General features: G+C 39.5%; 1 protein-coding gene across 1 annotated transcript in view; it reads left to right on the forward strand.

Annotated features, from left to right (window-relative positions):
- The window catches only part of EVA1C (eva-1 homolog C), a 63,261-nt gene that overhangs the window by 38,464 nt on the left and 2,886 nt on the right, over positions 1–21,911 (forward strand). Inside the window, exons 3-5 of the mRNA XM_060770427.2 lie at positions 673–796; positions 4,151–4,303; positions 14,215–14,358. Of these exons, the coding sequence (XP_060626410.2) occupies positions 673–796; positions 4,151–4,303; positions 14,215–14,358 (421 nt within the window). The remainder of the gene's footprint in view (positions 1–672; positions 797–4,150; positions 4,304–14,214; positions 14,359–21,911) is intronic.

Below are 21,911 nucleotides of genomic sequence, written 5' to 3' on the forward strand. Positions count from 1 at the left end.
ATTACTGTGACCAAATCTGACTTCCCAAGATACCGGTGCAACTGGTGCACAAGTTTTAATTGTGCAGAAGTCCCCCTAGCCACTGCCGAAACTCAGCGATGAGTCTAGGAGAACTCCCAAGTTCTATATGGCCCTGGACCAGTTGTATCTGTCAGATTATATCTCCCTATATATACCAGCCCTAAGTTTTTAGTCCTGGTTTTATTAAAAAGATAGGATACAAATACTACAACAACATTGTGACCTGACTGAAAGCTAAGGAGAGCCATATGCCTGTAATGTCATGGCTGTATAGAAGAGGGCATTCCGCCTATTTTGCTTGTCATACAACCAAGTAACACACATTACCTGCAGGAATGTCTTCTTCTGCACATGAGTTCTTTGCAGTTTTTAATTGGGAAACTCCACTTTCTCAAATGAACCTGGTTTTTCATGTCCCAAACTGCATTGTGGAACTGAGTCTTTCTTGGGAATGATGTTTAATTCATACTACGCAATCATGCAAAGTTTGCTTTGGAAATCACTGTAATAGCAGTTTAAGGATTAATTTACCAAGGATTTTAGTAACAAATGGGTTGCAGCTGTTCTGTACGGGTTTTAAAATGTCAGAGTTTGATATGTTGTAGTCTTATAATCTGTTTTTCAAGACTCTGCTTTGCTCACTGTTTTTAGAAAATACTGGATGAATGCCAGGACCTGAGAGCCTGCCAGCTCCTTGTCAATAGTCGGGTTTTCGGACCTGATCTATGCCCAGGAATCACTAAATACCTCCTAGTCTCCTTTAAATGCAAGCCTAGTAAGTAATTTGTAGAACAGGCAAGTGTCATTTCTGCATGTTATTTTTATTTATTTATTTACAGTATTTATATTTGTTATTTTTGTTTTGCTTGTTGTGCTGATTAAGAAATCTATGCATGGATCTATCTGGGTGAATCACTGAACTAGAGTTACACATGGACAGTGTAGATATGTGGTAATCACATTATTGTTGGCAGGCATGTTTATTTTGTAAGAAAGAATTGGTCTAAAACTAAAATAAGATGCATGAAATTGGATCTACAAAGAAAAGAAGCTAGATTTAGCCTGCTGGTTTTGACTTTTTCTGGCAATAAAGGCTCCTTGGGGATAATGTAATAATATGCGTTTCTGACCACTGTGTATTAGCCTGCTATTATTTGCATCGCATGTATCCTCTTTTCAAATAAATAGCTTAGTTACTGTGTTTCAGTATATGATGAAATAGATTGCAATAAATAAAATCTCATGCTAAAATAAACGAGTGGCATAAAAAAAATATCACTGCATATATAAGGATATGGAGCAAAACATATCCTTTGTTGTTATTGTGTGTCTCGAGTCATTTCTGACTTATGGTGACACAAAGACCATTAGGTTTTCTGTAGGGAATCTAGTTAAAGATTCACTCTCTCCCTCCTTCCTTCTCTCTTTCTCTCTCTTTCCATGGAAGGTTCATGAAAATTACTTGGCTTGAGTGTACTAAATATCATTCCTATTCTAGCAGAGTTTTGAAATCAAGTGAAAGGGAATCTGAGAAATAAATCATCCCTCTTCTTGAAACAATTTTGATGTGTTCAGGTTAATCTTAAATATTAATAATCAGTTCCCCAAGACTTTAGAGGAAATTCTAAAGACCTCATAACTTCTGAGGATGCCTGCCATAGATGCAGGTGAAACGTCAGGAGAGAATGCTTCTAGAACATGACCGTACAGCCTGAAAATCCTACAACAACCCAGAAATTCTGAAGGTTTTTTGTGTGTGGAGGGGAGTGTTTCCTTCACACTGACAGATAGAATAGTATTGGATTTCAACCCAAGTAGTTATTATGGTTTTAGAGAATAGTAACCTTTTCTTACCTTATTATTCTCATTCTTTTACGCCAGCTTTTCATACCAGAACATGTATTTCTTGTTTACTTCCTAGAGAGCATATAAAAGCTTTGACACAAATAACAGGCAATCAGAGGAAAAATGCCAAGGTTGTCTGAGTGGCATTGTTTCTGGAGCTGATAAAAATATGTAAGGTTGTTTTGAAGGAAAACTGAGCCATAGATTGTTAAATGTCAAATCAAAGAATCAATTTTGTGTCTCTGGAACACTGTTCTTAAACACTGTTTACTTTTGATTTCAGTTGATTTTCTTTCTAATAGTTGTGTTTGGAACTGCAATTTAAAACTAACAAGGGGCTCTGTCACCAAAAGCAAAGTCTGGAAAAGTTACCTTATTTGAACAACACCCAAGTTCCCAGCCAGTTGTTGATTTTTCCAAGAGCTAAACAAAACCAATAAATTGCCTTGTGGTATATTAAAAGTTAACAAATGTACCACAGCAAAGGTTTCTGTGGATTGGAGTCCCATTTAATCAAGCCAAGAGAAATGTAACCACTAGAGGTGTGCATTTTTTCGTTTGCCCTCATAAATCGTATCAAATTTGTTAAGTTCATACTTGTGATGCAAAATTTGACACGTGGGTTTGGCCTGCGCCAAAAACTTACCCAATACTTTTTTGTTTGTTTTTTGTAAATCTCAGAAGCCTCCCAAAGTCAATGTTATTTTCAGCACCATCAAGCAAAGTAAAGCCAAAAAGGCTGCATTTTCTCGTTAAATTAATGGCTTCTCACCATTAGGAGATGGAAGCAGCAGGGAGAAAGCAGAGTTCACTGGGAAAGAAAGCCCAGAACTCTGGGAAATGTAGTTTGGGAAGGCGAGGAGCCCTATGGCAGAGAATGCAAAAGGCTCTGCCTTAAATTACATTTCCCAGAATTCTGCCAACATCTGAAAACCCCAATCAGGACAGGGAAGAGATTTTTCCCTTGGTAGCACCAGCTATCCACAGCTCCAATAAATGTTTGAATCTGCTAAGAGGAGGACTGAGACTGAATGATACTTCTAATAAGTAAATCTATGTGCTGGGAAGAAATCCCTAAATGGATGGCCCTTGAGGGCCTTCCAACTCAATAGGGAAGTTTAGAGGCTGGATGGCCATCTGTTAGGAGTGTTTTGATAGTGCTCTTCTTCCTGGAAAAAGGGAGTTGGAGTAGATGGCCCTTGGGGATCCCCTCCAACTTTAAGATTCTATGAAAATGTAGTATCCGTTAGTATTGTTTTCTGTTGGTTAATATGAGAGACATTAAATGAGATAGCTGTTATGGCTTTTTTAAAAAAAATCCTAAAATTGGTAGAGGTATGAATATTTCTGAAAGTTGGGGGGAATGATCCCCTGTTATCTTGTGTCATTTTATAGAAAATTCAAGGAAAAAGCTCTTGTGGGTTTTTAATAATGTTGTTTATCAAAACTTTGAAAATTTCCCAAAAGTCTGTGGATATGTGGAATGTTCTGAAACTCGATGGGCTAACAGGGGTAAATGTATTCTATCATGGTAGCAAGTTTCACCCCAATAGCTGTAAAATGAGGGAGAAAAGAGCCCCTGAAGTTTCCCCAATTATAGTAATTGTGCGCAATTACTATAACGAAAAAGTAATAGAATTTCACTACTCTCATTATAGTAACTAAATTTTCACTAGCCATACTTTAGAAACACTTTAGAACTAAACCATCAGCGTCCCCTAATTTTGTAATAACTTTTGAAACATTTTATTTATCGATCACACATGCCTAGTAGCTGCCCAAACCCATACCGTGGTAACTTGGTTAGGGCTACATCTAGGCTATGCAAAAATATTACACTTGTGTAGGAAAAGCTTTCGGTATAGACATTAGGGACTTATTCTATTGAAGGATTTACATGTGAATTTGCACAGGAAACAGTATTTTTTACACAGGAAGAAACGTTTTGTCTACAGAAAATATTCCTTGCAGATAAATTTTAGTTTTTATGCAAAACAGCATGAAAATTTGGCACAGAATACATCCTGCATTATGAACCAAAACTGGTATTCAAAGACTTTCTCCTGGTGGGAAAAAGACTTCTAAAATTACCTGTAGCTTCCCTGAAGAAGGAAAATGAATGGAGAAGTACCACCCTAGCCCCTGGAGAACAGCCATGTGCTCTTAACAATCCCACCTCATTTCATTGATGTTAGTAACAGTAAGGCACACACCTATTCATTTCCTGCTTTCCAAAAACCTAGTTCCCCTAATAAAGAGCATTTCTCTTTTCTTTCTTTTCCAGCTGAATACAAAACAAGATCAGTGTGTGAAAACGAAGAACTGAAACTCCACTGCAAAGAATCAAAATTCCTGAATATCTATTCTGCCTCATATGGCAGATCAGCACATGAGAAGGACATCTGCTCTACAGAAATGGGTCGCCCCCCTCAATTTGGTATGTTGACCAAACCCTCATCAGATCTCTTAATGTTAGAATATTTTTTTAGAGAAAAAAACCCCAAATAGTTATTTGCTATGCTATCGAGTGTATTCTAAGAACTCAGATTCTTAAGAGCGCAGGTGCTAATTCCAGCACTGATATGTGAGGAAATTGTTCATGAGTCCTTCCATTTGACTCAATAAACATGGGGATGGAGGAACCATGTGAGATAGTCTGGGATTATATGAGAACAACTTGGCCAGACTCTGTTCTCACTACTGGAATCTTCCCACTTGATTTGATAACTCCATTCCTGTGGTATGAGAACTGGTATGAGAAGAAACCATATGGAAACATCTTGCAGGCTATTGCTGGTAACTGTTTCTGTGTGTGGAAGAAGCACCTACAGAGAAACAAAGAGAGTGAAAGGGAGGGGGGTGTTCTTTTTTGTGGCAAAAGCTTTCTCCATACATTATTCTGGCTCATTCAGGATAAGAGTCCTCCAAACAACAAAGATTTTATTTCAGAAGCCATCTTAAATAGGAGTCAGATTGACCTCAACAAAAGAAACACTCTTTCCTGCATTTTTTTCATGTCAGGAGATACTTGAGAAACTGCAAGTCGCTTCTGGTGTGAGAGAATTGGCCATTATTTCATATATTTATATTCCGCCCTTCTCCTCACAAGGGGGACTCAGCATGGCCATCTGCAAAGACATTGCCCAAGGGATACCCAGATGTTTTTACCATCCTGGTTGAGGCTTTTCTCATGTCCCCGCATGAGAAGCTGGAGTTGACAGACGGGAGTTCACCCCGCTCCCTGGATTCGAACCTCCAGCTTTCAGTCAACAGTCCTGACGGCACAAGGGTTTATCCCATTGTACCACCGGGGCCTCCTTCCTACAAAATGGAAACTTAAACACTAATAAGATTTCAACATTTCAAGTGCATGCCATTCTGGCTGGTGTCATCCCCCACAACCTTAGTGCTCTAGATCGTCCTCTCTCAGTGGCATCATGGTTGGTCCATATAAAGCTGTTGTCCAACTGTGGATTTTAGATTTTTCTGCCCAGTTTTTTTGGCTCCACTCCCTGCTGGATTTTCAGTGATAAGATATACATGTGCTAAGAAAATATAATATAAATGTAGAAAACCAAGGATTGGAAAGCATGCCTGATAAAGGACTAATGCCTTTGCTTAGTGATGCCAGGTCACATTGACTTGGAAAACTATTGTAAAGACTCATAGGATTCAACAATTAGTTAAACATTAACTCCGTGTGGGTTGAACAGTATTTAGGGCTTCAGTCAGAGCAAGATTTGCTTTTGCCCTGGATCCAAGAATGCAGTGTGAATACATTGCTTCGGTGACATTTCAGCCTAGTTTAAGTCAGTAATTGTCCAAACCTGTGTGTCTCAAAGAAGCAAGATCTTATTTGGAAATTACAGTCCTAGTTCCTTGGGCCTAAAGAGACAAAGCAGCAGAGCTTTCTTGTTTCTGTATATTTTCAAAGGCTCCATCTACACTGCCATATCATGCAGTTTAACTGCATGATGTGACAGTGTAGATGCACCCCTAGAGTCAGGATGGATGGAATATATCATGACCTGTGTGTATGTGTGTGTATACACACACACAAGTTATGATGGATATATATTCCATCCATCCTGGCTCTGGGGGTGCATCTACACTACCCCATCATGCAGTTAAACACACCCCCCCCCCCACACACACTTTATTTATATTCCTCCCTTCTCTCATAGGGGACTCAGAGTGAATTATAGCATTTACATATATAGACAAATATTCAGTGCCTTTACAATCATATACAATCAGACAGACAAGCACAAACAAAGGTAGAGGCTCCTCCTTTCATTTCTAGCTTCTGAAGGTGGTGCTAATCTCTGGCTCTGGGGAGGTGCTTTTCTGAGTTTTCAAGCCAAGGAGTCTTCAGTGTTACCTCCTGGTTGTAAGTAAGTAGGTCACCTAAGTAAGTAAGTGTGGCTGGCAAGATTGCTTGGAGCATCTCTTTGCCTATTTATCTACTCACATTTGCATGTCTTTGAATTCCTAGGTTGGCAGGAACTGGACTGACAGATGGGAGCTCACTCCCATCTCGCGGATTCAAACTGCCAACTTTCAGGTTAGCAGTTCAGAGCACAAGGTTTTAACCCATTGCGCCACCAGTTATAGCCTTGATAAATTTGTCCCAATTTCGTTTTTAAGGCTTTCAAAGTCAGCACCCAACACTTCTTAAGATAATGAATGCCACAGTACCAAAGGATAAAGGTCCTCTTTTTATCTGACCTGCTGTTCTATCACCATTTAATTTCAGTGCATGACCATAAGTTCTTAATTAAAGAGAAATAAAACCCTTTTCCTATTTCCTATTACCTTTTCAACCTGCATGCTTTTGTGCACTTCTATCATGTACTTTTAATACTGCTCCTTATTTGCAGTGGAAAAGCCCTGCACATCAAATAAATTCGGACAAAGAAAAGTATTCCCTAAGCTAAGGGGAGTTTTTGCCTATACTGTTCAAACGGTGGCAGCAGTAAAAACAATGGAGACATGAAATGAAATCATATGAGGAGGAATAAAGTGTTCATAATAAACAATAATAATACACTTTATTTCTATTCCGCTTTATCTCCCTGGAGAGACTCAGAGCAGATTACAGTTTTACATACATTGGGCAAACATTCAATGCCTTTTTACACAGTAAACAACAACATACAATATACAGACAGAGGTAAAGGCTTTCCCCTTCCATCTCTGGCATGGGGAGGTGCTCTTGTTCCATTTTCCATGCCAAGGAGCCTGTTGTCCATATACTTCTCTGATTGTGTTGCCAGCATGTCTGCATGAGTGCCCTTTTACCTCCCCGCCGAGGTGGTGCCTGTTGATCTACTCACATTACATGCTTTCGAACTGCTATGTAAGCAGAAGCTAGAGCAGACAGCTAGGAGCTCACCCTGACTTGTGACTTCAAACTGCTAACCCTCTGGTCAGCAGATTTCTTGCAGGTAGTGGTTTAACACTCTGTGCTACCTTGGCCCCCTGGAATGACCACAGAATCATCAGGGGATTTTCTCTTCAAGGTAAAAAAAAAAAAGCATATGTCATAAAACTCATAAGGAAGTTACTTTCCACATATTTGTTGCCAGTTATTCAAGCCTGTCTAATGATTACATATATTTGACTCTAATCACTGCATTGAATGTGCTAATACAATGTGCTATAAGTATGAGCTGATTCTTGGCAAAGAAAAAGCATGGAGTTGATGTGTTGGAAATGTATACATTTCAGGACTGACTTACCTTATTTATTTTGGCACCGAAGAGAAGTCAGAGATACATGACTTAATAGATTTTGCACACTGCCTGAGGATGTCAGTGTCTTCATGACATGTTTCCATTGTTTCTTTCCTTATGTTCCTTCCTCAAATTTATCTACTTTAGTGAAGAAATGACAAGCATCAACACTGGTATTAAACCTTACTCTCACTGCTCTTGCTTGCTGTAGGCTAAGCATGATATAAGCTTAAGCACCAGGTGGGCAAGAAAGGGCAGCCAAATCCATCTATCCTTTATTTTCCTTACCAGCCCAATATTGCTGTAGGAAGGATCAAGATGTGCCTCCTGGCAGGGCAAATTCAGATATTTAGTGTATTTCTTTTTTCATTTAAGAGCATAACATCCCATTTACTGAACTGATAGAAGGCTTGATAGGCTCAACAATGCTTGAATGGAATACTTTGGTGAATCAAACAAGTTTGTACGAGTGAATAGTAATGCATTCCAATAAAAGTGATGCAGAAATAATAAAAGAAAGCCATGTTAGTACAAAACAGGGTAATAAAATCGGAGGTTTGGTCGTTTTGACTTAATGATCCACACAAATTACCTCCTTTCTACTTTGAACTATGTCTCCTGCCAAGTGTTTTTATCTTGACTTTGCTAAGCCAGGGGGCTCTTTTCTCTTGTGTTTACCACATTGACTTTCCAACTAATGATTTTCTTTTCAAATTGAAGCAGTGTTTAAAAGGACACAGAATTTACAAGTAAATTCATTGACCAGCGGAAACAACGTATTGTGCCAAACTGAGCTTGCCTTAGAAAGCTTGGTAAATGTTTTAAAAGAGTAAATGTTTTCAAAGCTATAAATTATGCTGGCAAACATGAAAATACTTGAGAAGAGCTCAACAATCAACAATAATCCAATGCAAGGTTCATCTTCAGGGCTTAATGAGATGTGATGTTAAATAGGTGCTTGCATATTAGATTTCTGATTTTTTAAATAAAAAAAGCTTTTGGTGGGTTGATTTTTACTGGAATTTGGAAGGGGAAGTTGTATTTACAAAATCCTTATTGAATGCCACAGTCTTAATCATGATGTTTCTCACTGTGCTATTATTATTTAAAACATGTACGCATGCCCAATGTGGAACACATCCCACCACGCCAAAACAGTGGAGGTGGCTCTTAATGTGACATGCTACATTATCATAGGCTGTCTGCACCCTACACCACTGGAGAAATTACACTGTCTAGCCGGTATCACACCACCTGACATCCACCGGGAAGTAGCAGCCAATAATGAAAGGACCAAGGTAGTGACATCTCTGGCTCATCCTCTGTTCAGATATCAACCAGCACACCAACACCTTACATCAAGAAATAGTTTTCTAAGTTCTACAGAGATACTCACAGGAACACCTCAGCAAGCTAGAGTTCAAAAGTGGCAGGCTAAAACCCAGCACCTCAATCCATGGCTGATACCAAATGAGGAGCTCCTTCCTGGGCACACAGAAGACTGGGTGACTTGGAAGGCACTGAACAGACTGCACCCTGTCACCACGAGATGCAGAGCCAACTTTAAGAAATGGGGCTACAAAGTCGAGTCCATGACATGCGAGTGTGCAGAAGAGCAAACCACAACTACCTATTACAATGTACCCTGAGCCCTACCACATACACAATGGAGGACCTTCTTATAGCAACACCAGAGGCACTCCAAGTGGGCAGCTACTAGTCAAAGGACATTTAATAGAATGCCAAGTTTTTAAACTTTGTGTTTTCTCAAAAACATCACAATTGTACCTTTGGTTTGCTGTGGACCTGATAAATAAAATAAATTTAAAACAAAAAAATGTTAAATACACATTTGACATCACAACTGGATAAGCCTTCAGAAACCGTAATGGTTTCTGGGATGTGGTGAGTTTTCTGGGCTGTATGGCCATGTTCCAGAAGCATTTCGCCCACATCTATGGCAGGCATCCTCAAAGGTTGTAAGGTATATTGGAAACTAGACAAGGGAGGATTATATATCTCTTGAAGGTCCAGGGTAGGAGAAAGAACTCTTGCCTACTCCCACGCTGGACCTTCAACAGATACATAAACATGGCCATACAGCCCGGAAAACTCACAGCAACCCAGTGATTCCAGCCATGAAAGCCTTCGACAGCACATTGTAATGGTTTCACTGGGGTTTGCCCAATGTTTACCATTAATACATAGATCACATAGTTCACAAATACTAATAACATCTGGTGGCAGTTCTGATCTTTTGGGATAGTACAAGATGTTCCATCATCTGAAGCAGAGGGACACACACACTGTCAGAAGTGGAAGGACACACAATGTCCTTTTCCTTCCCTTCCTCTTCTCAGCACTGTGGAGCAAATTATGCTGAAAGAGAGAAAATGCAGTGACCATAAAGATCAATTGTATATTTCATTTTCCCAAGTTCTAGACTGAAATTTTAGATATGCTGGCTTACATTAGTTTAAATTGAAAGTCAGGTCACCATTGAAAGGAAGGAAAAAGCAAAGCAATGAATATATTTACATGAAAAAGAGTTTTAAAAGCACTATAGCTCACTAATGGAAGTTTTCTTGATTTTTTACTTTGCTGAAAGCTTTGGCCTCCATGTCCTGCACCTTTAGTCTGTTGCCTAGAAATTTCCAGCACTTGGAAACTCCAGGACTTGTTAAGGAGGGAGTATAAAAGCAAAAGAAAGGAGTGAAGTGAAATGATACAGTTCTTGAGATCATTCTGTCCAAATGTATCCTTTGATTGTGTTGCGTTGCTGTTACTTTGCCATTAGCTCTGGGTGTTTTTGTAGGGTGGAGGGCTTTTCTGCCCTACAGAATGGACAGCAAAATCTTTCTGGAAATGGGATAAGATGTAAAAGGGGGAAAGACTCATTAAACAGGGCACAATTTATGGCTGCAGCCTCTCTGAATAATTTGCATGTCAAAACAGGTACAAAGTGAAGCTAATTAATACCGGCAAAGCACTTTCCTTCGGGGACAATAGGCTGTGATCTGTTAAACAGCAGCTCAAGTCAGCACTGATATTTTACGACTATGCTTTGGAAATGGTTTGATGGCCATCTCTTTTCAGTTCCAACTGGATGCATGTCCACGACATTAAAACCACCAAGCATTAATTTGGCAGGCCAGTGGCTGGTAACCACTAATCACAGAAAAGAGGCAGGGGATTAAAAGAGCTTAGAAAATTAACCATGTCCTTGCTCCTTAAACGATTGCAGAAGTTAGGCTATTTCCATCTTTATCCTATCTTTTCCAATCTGTATCAAAGTCTGCAAATGCTATTTACATTAAAAGCCTTATCACACATACCCAGTATTCTACTATACACACTTTGTGGATGAAGTATATCTGGATTTCAGTAAGGCCTTCAACAAGGTCCCCCATGACCTTCTGGCAAACAAACTAGTCAAATGTGGGCTAGGCAAAACTACAGTTAGGTGGATCTGTAATTGGTTAAGTGAACAAACCCAAAGGGTGCTCACCAATGCTCCCTCTTCATCCTGGAAAGAAGTGACGAGCGGAGTGCCATCAGCAGGGTTCCGTCCTGAGTCCGGTTCTGTCTTTATTAATGATTTAGATGAAGGGTTAGAAGGCATGATCATCAAGTTTGCAGATGACACCAATTTGGGAGGGATAGCCAATACAGAGAAGACAGGAGCAGAATTCAAAATGATCTTAACAGATTAGAGAGATGGGCCAAAAATAACAAAATGAAGTTCAACAGCGACAAAGATACTCCACTTACGCAAATATTATTATTATTATTATTATTATTATTAATAATAATAATACAAAGATTCAGAATGGAGGACAGTGCCTGATTTGACAGCAGTATGGGTGAAAAAGATTTTTGAATCCTTGTGGACTGCAAGCTAAACATGAGCCAACAATGTCATGTGATGGCTAAAAAAGTCAATGGGATTTTGGCCTGCATAAATAGGAGCATAGTGTCTAGATCCAGGGAAGTCAGGCTACCCCTCTATTCTGCGTTGGTCAGACCACACCTGAAATCACACTATATCCAATTTTGTGCACTACAATTTAAGGGAGATGTTGACAAGTTGGAAGGAGGGCAACTACAATGATCAAGGGTCTGGAGAACAAGCCTTATGAGGAGTGGCTTAAAGAGCTGAGCACATTTAGCCTGAAGAAGAGAAGGCTGAGAGGAGACATGATGGCCATGTATAAAGATGTGAGGGGAAGTTATAGGGAGGAGGGAGCAAGCTTGTTTTCTACTTCCCTGGAGACTAGGACATAGAGTAATGGTTTCAAATTGAGGGAAAAGAAATTCCACTTGAACATTAGGAAGAAGTTCCTAACTGTGAAAGCTGTTCAGCAGTGGAACTCTCTGCCCCGGACTGTGGTGGAGGCTCCTTCTTTGGAGGTTTTGAACAGAGGCTGGATGGCCATCTGTTGGAGGTGCTTTGAATGTGATTTTCCTGCTACATGGCAGGGGTTGGACTGGATGGCCTGCGAGGTCTCTTCCAACTATGATTATATGATCCATGAGTACAGTTGTCCTCCCATACTACTGCCCTTCCCATACCCTTAATTTGTTTGTTATGCTTTTTATATTTAGTGGGATTTCACAATTCACAATCCCAACATTTAAAGGGGGGGGGGAGTCAAAATATAAAACAAAAGGAAAACAGATAACTGGGGGATAGCAAGTGTTGGGAGGAGAGGGCCTTGGCACCATTGCCAGCTTGTTGACACAAAAAGTTAGGAAGGTGATAGGAGCTATTGATAGGTTTTACCTGTTAATAGCTAGAGAAGGGAGAATCATGAAGAGGAGAAGGAGTGAGACCGGCAGAAGGATCTTGTGACATGAGACCATCTTGCAGGCATGTAGCCGGGGGGGGGGGGCTTCAAACCCCCCCCCCCCAAATTCTCAGGGTGGTCCGCAAGAAGGCCTTACTAGTGCATTATTTAAACTGTTATGTTTATTCATATCATGATCTGATCACCATACTCAATATATCCCATATGCATGGGGGTACTGGGGTAATGATACAAAAGGTTTGCTAGGGTAGACCCTCTTTCACTCAGACTCAGCCCCCCCAAAAAAACAAGCTCAGCCCCCCCCCCCCCAATCGAAATCCTGGCAACGGGCCTGCCGTCTTGTGATATGGACCATGAGCATAGGTTACAGTCCACCTACAATGCCAGTTTGCCTGCCTCGTGTGATAATGTTCCCATTCAAGCAGTTTTGAACATGTTAACTCATAGCTATCCTCAGTCAAATCTAAGAATAAACAGAGATAAACTTTCATACAGGATGCATCTTACTGAAAGCAATGTTCCCTTGGTGGGGTGTTAAGACATAGTATCTCTGATTTTTTGATGTTAACAAATAATCATGATATATTCTTAAACTCTTCCAATTTTTATCATATCTTTTATCATGATTAATGGTTATTTGTAATAATTATTGCATCATCAGCAAAGAGATTAAGCTTTATTTCTTCCTTTTTTCCTCCTTCCTTTTCTATTTTATACCCTGTTTAATTGGTGCTATTTCTAATACTTTTGGCTAATATTTCTATCGTTATTACAAATAGAGTAGGGGATAATGGACACCCTTGTTTTGTACCATTTCAAATGGATATCTCTCCTGTCCTTATATCGTTCACTCTTATTCTTGCCTTGCAGTTACTATACAGTTGCTGTAATATTTTGCAAAAGTCCCTCCCGTATTCAACTTTTGACATACTTTTAACAGAAAATTATGATTGAAGTTATCAAAAGCTTTATAAATGTCCAATTTTAGAATTCCATTTTTTCCTTATTCAAATTTGCATGATTCATTGAGATTACCACATTTTTTTATTGGATCCCCAATTTTCCTTCCTTTCACAAATCCATATGGATATTCTTTGATTATTTTTGGCATTATTGTTTCCAATCTTTTTCCCCAAAATTTTTGTAAATATTTTGTAATCCTGATTGCATAGACTAATAGGTCTATATGACCCTGATTGTGTTAAATCTCTTCCCCTTTTTGGTATAGTAATAATTTCTGATACTTTCCATGTTTGAGGAACTTTTTGCTCAATGTATATTTCATTAAACTATTCTGTTACGTGTGGTGCCAATTCTTTCATATATGCTTTATAATATTCTGCTGGGAATCCATCTGGCCCTGGTGACTTAGCTCCCTTTAACCCTTTAATTACCCTTAATATTTCCTCTTGTATTATTGGTTGATTTAATAACTCTCTGTCTTCCTCTACAATTTTTTCTCTGATTTTTAAGTTCCTTTGCACAATTTTCTGAATCAGCACCCCAAATAACCAAACTGAATCTAAAGTTCACCAAAAACTGATTTGTAACCATTTTGGTACTAATGTTGGAGAGTGGTCCCTGGTCAAAAAAAGGTTGGGAACCACTGGGCTCCATAATAGACCTGGTAGTCCCATCCACCCATTGTGTCACCCCCAGATTATGGAGACATTAGCAATAGGTAGGCATTGTTGCCACAACAGACCAATATCTGCATGCACACTTGTAGAGAGAGTATCCCCTTTCTTTGATCCATTCTTAGAAATCTCTAAATGAAGATCTTTTCCTTTTTTTCCTCCTTTCAGATTGTTTTTCCTATTCAGCTTTAGAAGTATTATCAAAGAAGTGTTATGGGAAACAAAGGTGTAAAATTATTGCCAACAGTCATAACTTTGGAAGACCCTGCCTCCCTGGTGTGAAGAAATATCTCAATGTCAGCTATGCATGTGGTAAGAAAAATCACAAATAATGTCAAAGATTGTGCATTGTGACTTATTAAATCAGCATACACACAAAGCTATATTTGTCTCAGAATCCAGGTTTCACCTTACATCTATGTAATTCTGCATTTAAACACCTGGATTAGGTATTATGCTACAACCACAAATTTACATTCTCTAAATTATTCTGAATAAAACGGACAAAGATTGCATTGTGTTGCTTTACTGAGGAACAATTGTGAGGATTAGACCCCTATGGCGTAGAATTCTGTTGGTGACTTAAAGTGGAATAACTAAGGTTTATACTAGTGTAAGTATTCTCTCAAATGTTATATTAGGTTATTCAGTTCTTCTTTGGAAGCTTTTAAACAGAGGCTGGATGGCCATCTGTCAGGGGTGATTTGAATGCAATATTCCTGCTTCTTGGCAGGGGATTGGACTGGATGGCCCATGAGGTCTCTTCCAACTCTTTGATTCTATGACCACCATACACAGAAATTTTGCCAGAATGTCAAACCCAGTTTAATTCATTCCCCCAACACAAAAAGGCCAGAGATTGTCTGATGGACTGGACCAAGAACTCCCTGATCACTAAAATCTCCTGATATTTTTGCCACCCTCTCTTTACTGACCTCCCTTCACCCTTCTAGACCTCTTTATGGTTTTGGCTATTATTATTAACTTCCATCTCAGCCAAGTGACATTTGTAAAGAGCATCTGAAGTTTGCTCCACCCATGTGGTGTAGGACCTTTAATTTTATTTATCAGTGGTTGAGATCCTTCATCATAATGATGGAATGTAAAGTGCCACTAGACTTAGCTACACTCTTTCCCCTCTTTCTGCTGCTGGGGAACTCTTACACAAATAAAAGGAAGGTGACAGTTACCAGATGGCTGTTTTCCTACAGGTAAGTACTTGAAGAAAATGTCTCCTCCTACACCTTGGGAGAATTTCCAAGAAGTTCAAGAGAACATTGTCTTTATCGTGTAGTAGCACAATTGGCATCTACTTGGCTGCCTACCCTCCCACTGTGGGAGTAGCTGTGGGAGTATCCTGGCAGCAAAAAGATAGTTTGTATGCTCATGAAGTTGCTACGCAAACTAGGTGCTGGGCCACTCTTATTGTGATGAACCTAAAAAAGACAGATACAGATGTAATGCTTGCATGTTATGAGCAAGATTGTGTACAATGGGATCTTGATATCCACTGAATTTGGTCCCTGCCCCCCCCCCCCCCGGTGGATACTTTTTTTTTTTTGTCGTGTCAGGAGCAACCGCTCCTGTTGTGAGAGAATTGGCTGTCTGCAAGGACGTTGCCCAGGGGACGCCTGGATGATTTTTGATGTTTTATCATTCTTGTGGGAGGCTTCTCTCATGTCCCCGCATGAGGAGCTGGAGCTAATAGAGGGAGCTCATCCGCCTCTCCCCGGATTCGAACCTGCGACCTGTCGGTCTTCAGTCCTGCCGGCACAGGGGTTTAACCCACTGCGCCACCGGGGGCTCCTCCGGTGGATACTAAAATCTATGTATGATCAAGTCTCATTATAACACAATGGTGTAATAATGGATGTTCCTGATATACAATGGCAACCAAGGTTAGATTTTGGAATTTAAATGTTTTCAAGCAGTGGATGGTTGAATTTCTGAATGCAGAATTCCTGGATATGGAGGGTCAATGGTATTTATTTGTTGCTTAGATAATATTTCACTACATATTAAAACAATAACATACTATATTTCATTGATTATCTGACAGAACATCCAATAAATTAAAAAAAATTATAATTGGATCAAAAACATTCAGCAGTGAAAAACCCCCAAAGTGAAATATATAGATTGGGAGACAAAATAAATAACAATAATAACAATAACAATAATAATAACTTTATTTTTATACCCCGCCTCCATCTCTCTGAAGGGACTTGAGGCGGCTTACAGAGGGACATGCCCAACAAAACAGGTTAAAATCAGCATAAAAAATCAAGCAATTTCAAACATCAATAAAGATAAACTCAGACAACATTATAAAAATGATTAAAAGCTATCATGGCTGAGCAAATAAAGTGCTGGGTTCGGTTCATAATTACTAAGTACAAGAATCCTAAGAAGAGCCAGGGAATGTGCGACAATTGGAGGGCTGGGCTAGGAGGCAAATGTCCTTAGGCTATTAAAGTGTTAGCAGTCCCAGAAAGTTTTAAAAACTGTCATCATTAGTTTAAGAAGCAGTTAACTACCAACGTAGATATTAACTGAAGCTGTTTGAAATCATAATCTTGAATTCCAAAGGCATGGGGCTGCCACTGGAAATGACCTGTCCATAGCACTTTCCAGTCTAAAACATCTTGATGGTGGACTTAGAAGAAAGGCCTTACAGGCCAGTCTTAACATCTCAGCAAACATATACACGTGTCGTATCTCTCAGACAAAAACATTTTGGATTGAAAGTTAACTGCCAGCATGTCTAATTGGCCCCAGAAATGAATTGTCAGCTGATAAAAAAAAACTATTAGATGGTGTGATTATCTTATCCATCTGGCAGCCAATGTGTTACACCACCCAGAGCTTTCAAATCTTCTTTTAAGGCACACACAACACAATATTACTGTTTAATCTAGTCCATGAAATATATGATTGTGGCAACAATCATTTTCCCTCCATAATGGTCACAGCAGGCAAATTTACTTAAGCTGATAAAGGAATTTCTCCTGGCTGGGTCCAAGAAAACAACCAAGCTTCAAACTTGGTGTTTCACGCTAGAGTTTGTTGTATGGCTCCATCCAGATCAACATATTCTTTTATCCTCAAGATCTCCATTTTATACATCTTCTTGTCGGCCCTCTTTCATTATAAAATAACTTCTAGGATCAGGACAAATTGTACTAATGGAAGTGTTGAGAGATGGCACCATACGTACTCTCAGCATCTGTCACTGCCACATGTTACTTAATAGAAGATCTGGCCCCAAAGGAACATAAGACTGAGGGAAAATTATCTGTCAAGCTTTTCTTCTCTTGTGCTTGATTAATTTTAAAGATGTTTTCTGGCAGACTGATTTGATGCAGCCTGGAGCATTTGCCAGTTACTTGCTGGTTTAATTGTTTTTCACACAGTCTTCAAGACTGTGAATCAGGCAGAGTTTTGGAATGTGTGAGATGTTCCACAGAACCCAGGGAGGGGGGTTGTGTTGACAGCATTTCAGGATTATAAGCACAGTAATTACTCTAAGCAAGTCTGTTCACAAATGTTTGTGATTATGGCTTTAAATTCACTTTTCTTTTGTGTGGTGGCCGCCTGGCACTCTGCAAATTGAAATGTAATGCATATCAAGGTATTATGTTGCAACAAGTAGAAAATAAGTTATATTAAGAATAGAATGAAAATATCTGTATTGTAAAGTAAAAAATGCACTGTTCTAGTTATCTGTTTGCAAGCACTGGTCTGTCCTCTTTTCAGATGGCTGGTTTGACAGTTGGCTAGACAATCTTTATTGTGATATTGTAAAGGAATACATGTCGGTTGCAAACATACTACTTCATCACACTAGAGAATGAATCCACTTTAAATCAGGTCTTTGCCTTCTGCAGAATTCTGGGGTTTGTAGTTTAGGGAGGCTGTTAAAGTCTCCCTAAACAGTGAACTGCACTGCCATCTTTTCTGGGTCTGGCAAAACTAACAAATGTGGAAGATCTGTCACCAATGTTCCTTTATTGCCTTTTTACACATTCCTACGGTAATCGACGCCAGCATATGCCCTTTTGAGAAATGCACATAGGCATGGCTACCCGCACTAGTGAAAGGTGCACTCGCTGGCAGACCAGATGGCTGTAATAAAAGCATGCTTCCATCCAAATAAATATTTCTGAGGTTTATAAAGTCACAGGCAGAGTCAATGGCCAATTCAAAACATATGCCATTTGTGGAATGGGGGAGTCTGATGAGTCTATCTTGCACCTGGCAAAAACCGATGGCATTGTTTCCAAGAATTTCTAGCTGAAGAAGCTAGAATGATATGGAATTTGTTATAAAATAAAAACTGGGAAACAAACAAAAAAAAGCAATGGAAAAGAGCTACATTTTTCAATACTGACTAGGGGCACTTCCACACAGCCATATAATCCAGAATATAAAGGCACATAATCCACAATATCTGCTTTGAGCTGGATTATCTGAGTCTACACTGCCATATAAGCCAGTTCAGTGTGGATTTTATACAGCTGTGTGGAAGAAGCCTAAGGGATACAAATACATTTAACATGCCTCATATCTGTTGAATTCTAGGGAAGGCCATAGCAAGTGGGGATGGAATAATGTGGCGCTGGCAGAGTGCATCGATTAGTAGTGTGGCACATGCTTAGAAAACTGGAGTGCAGTTGAATATTAGGCTTACCTTGTGACTTTGAATAGGTTCAAGACTGCATTTCACTTTTCATACAGCAAGTGCTTTCTGTAATCTGTCTTAGACAATGTTTTTTTTCTCTCTTTTAAAATGAGTTTGCTTTTGATCAAGAATTTTACGCTTTTTCATGAAAAAGCTACAAATAGGAAAATAATTTGGTTTTAAAATAACAACTTTTTAAACCAGAAAGTCTGCATGAGGAGACAAAAAAACTGAAGCTGGCCTGATCCAAGATATTGCCTGATAGACACATGATCCACACTTGTTTTCATCTTTCATCTTTTCAAGAATGTGAAAAATTCCCAAATTGACTGCATAGAAATGGATTGGCAGACATGGCTGGAAGAAAAATGTTCAGCGTCTAAGACTAATTGCTAGCCTCCTTGGAGTTGTGTGCGTACACATGCCTGCGCACACACACGCCAACAGCCGAAGAGGGCTTTACTGGACACTTGCTTAGTGCCAAACCTCATAATATGATGGATTAGAACATCAAATACAATTAGGCATAAGTTAGCTAGAAATAAATGGTGCAGTTGTGCTTGCCAGTCTCCTTTGTGACTCGGGAGATCAGAGTTTGTTTGTATTTTCAAACATAAACTGCATTATAAATCACTACACACAAGCACCATGAGGAGCTATTTAACTGAATTTCCATAAGTTGACTGTGGATCATGTTTTCACTCTGTTAACCAGCCATTTAGAAAAAAAGCCAGTTCATTTAATTGCTTACCTACATATTTATATCTTAATCTAAACCTAAGGGTATCAGAGTAGAATTCAATGATATTTATATAAATAACATAAAATGTGAAGCAACAAAAATAATTGTAGTCTAAAGTCATATTAAACTAGCTGTAAAATGAAACCAAAACCAACTATGTAAATATACTAATGACAATGATGATGATAATATTCTTATTATTTTATTTCTTGCCCACCTTTCCTTGTGGCTCAATAAAATCATAGAGTTGGGAGAGGCCTTGTGGGTCATCCAGTAAACTCCCTGCCAAGAAGCAGGGAAATCGCATTCAAAGCACCCCCGACAGATGGCCATCCAGCCTCTGTTTAAAAGCCTCCAAAGAAGGAGCCTCCACCACACTCCAGTGCAAAGAGTTCCACTGGTGAACAGCTCTCACATTTAGGAAGTTCTTCCTCATATTCAGGTGGAATCTCCTTTCCTGTAGTTTGAAGCCATTGCTCCACGTCCTAGTCTCCAGAACAGGAGAAAACAAGTTTGCTCCCTCCTCCCTATATCTATTAGAGTACACAGAACAAAGATTAAAATACAGTAAAAACAGGACATGAGTTTAAAATTCATAGTTAACATGTCATAGCATAAAGCTTTAGAGATGAGGAATCGTTCATTTACATAATAAGTAGTTTTGTTTTTAAAGCATGCTTTTAGAATATTAATCCTGGAATCCTGTAGACTAGGTTCTAAATGGGAAGTTGAGCTGGAACATCAATTTGAGACCTGGATTGCTATGGAAGGGCCCATGAATTTCTGACAAAACTCTCTCTCAAAACAAAATACACCCCCCCCCCCATAAAACCCTCACAACCTCCCTTCATTAAATTATTTTACAAAGGTTAGGAAATATGTAACTGCTTAGGTATTTTCACCAGGAGTTGTTCTTCTTATGAAATATGCAGAAACATTGGGCGGGAAGTGCTGGGGATATTAGGGAGGTCGATGGGGCTTCATTGAACCCCTAACAGTGCAAACTATGGGCCTCATGCTTCCCACTCCTGGTACTGTATGTAATGAAATGTTTTCGAAGCATTGTTTTTGTTCACGGGCACATTTATAGGGCAATTCTTGCCTTCGATTGGCAGTCCTCCCATTTCCCCCATCATCTGGTCTTTCTTCAAGCACAGCTGCACATGCAACGGACCATGTGAGTTCAGATCACAATGCACAGTGTGATTGGGTTTGGCCACATGGGACAGCTATTTTATAATAGTGGGCACACATTTCAGTGCCCCCCTTCCTATATAACTGATCTTTTTGTGCCAATTTTCTTTTAGGCAAGCACAATGGTAGGAGTAGCTTCCTGCTGCATGTTTGGATTTGTGAACCTACAGCAGGAAGACTTTACAGCTTGACACCAATCTCTGGGGAAAATAAACAGCCATTGCTAATCCCCACCTCTGGGTGTATTTAGCATTATTCCATTGCCTAATATGGAGAGTGGCATAAGCAGAAATAAGAACTGACAAGCCAGATTGGAATGTCTGGGAGGTGGGTGGTGATGGAGCATTTGGCAGATATTTGGCACTTGATTACAGTGAGATAGGTCCAGACCTACAGTAGACTCATACAAATCAAGGGGACACAAATTCATCAGTTGAGCAAAACTGGGGCCCTTCCACACAGCCCTATGTCCCAGGATATCAAGGCAGAAAATCCCACATTATCTGAGTGTAGATTCAGATAAACCCGTTCAAAGCAGATATTGTCGGATTTTCAGCCATGATATTTTAGGGTATAGGGCTTTGTGGAAGCCCCCTGAGTTGGTTGGAATCACAGAATCCTTGGGCCATCTCATCCAACCCTCTGCCATGCAAGAATACACACAATTAGAGCACTTCAAAACAATTCCTATCCAAATTAAAGTCTTCCAAAGAATGAGAGTCCACCAACCTCCAAGGCAGTTTTTTTCACTATTGAACAACTCATTCAGTAAAAAAAAAACAAAACATTTTCTTGGTGTGTAGATGGAATGCCTTTCCTTGCAATTGTACTCTGTTGGTTCATGTTAGGCATGTTTAGCCTGCAGAAGAGAAGGCTGAGAGGAGATATGATAGCCATGTATAAATATGTGAGGGCAAACTTGTTTCTGCTGCCCTGCAGACCAGGGGCCCTTCCACACAGCCATATAACCCAGAATACCAAAGCAGATAATTCACAATATCTGCTTTGAACTGGGTTATCTGAGTCCACACTGCCATATAACCCAATTCAAAGCAAATATTGTGGGATTTTATACAACTATGGAAGGGGCCTAGATCACGGAACAATAGTTTCAAACTATAGGAAAGGAAATTCCACCTGAACATAAGGAAGAACTTCCTAACTGTGAAAGAGGTTCATTAGTGGAACTCTCTGCCACAAAGTGTGATGGAAGCTCCTTCTTTGGAGGCTTTTAAACAGAGCTTGGGT

This window comes from Anolis sagrei, chromosome 3 (assembly GCF_037176765.1).
Source record: "Anolis sagrei isolate rAnoSag1 chromosome 3, rAnoSag1.mat, whole genome shotgun sequence".
NCBI classification, from domain to species: domain Eukaryota; kingdom Metazoa; phylum Chordata; class Lepidosauria; order Squamata; family Dactyloidae; genus Anolis; species Anolis sagrei.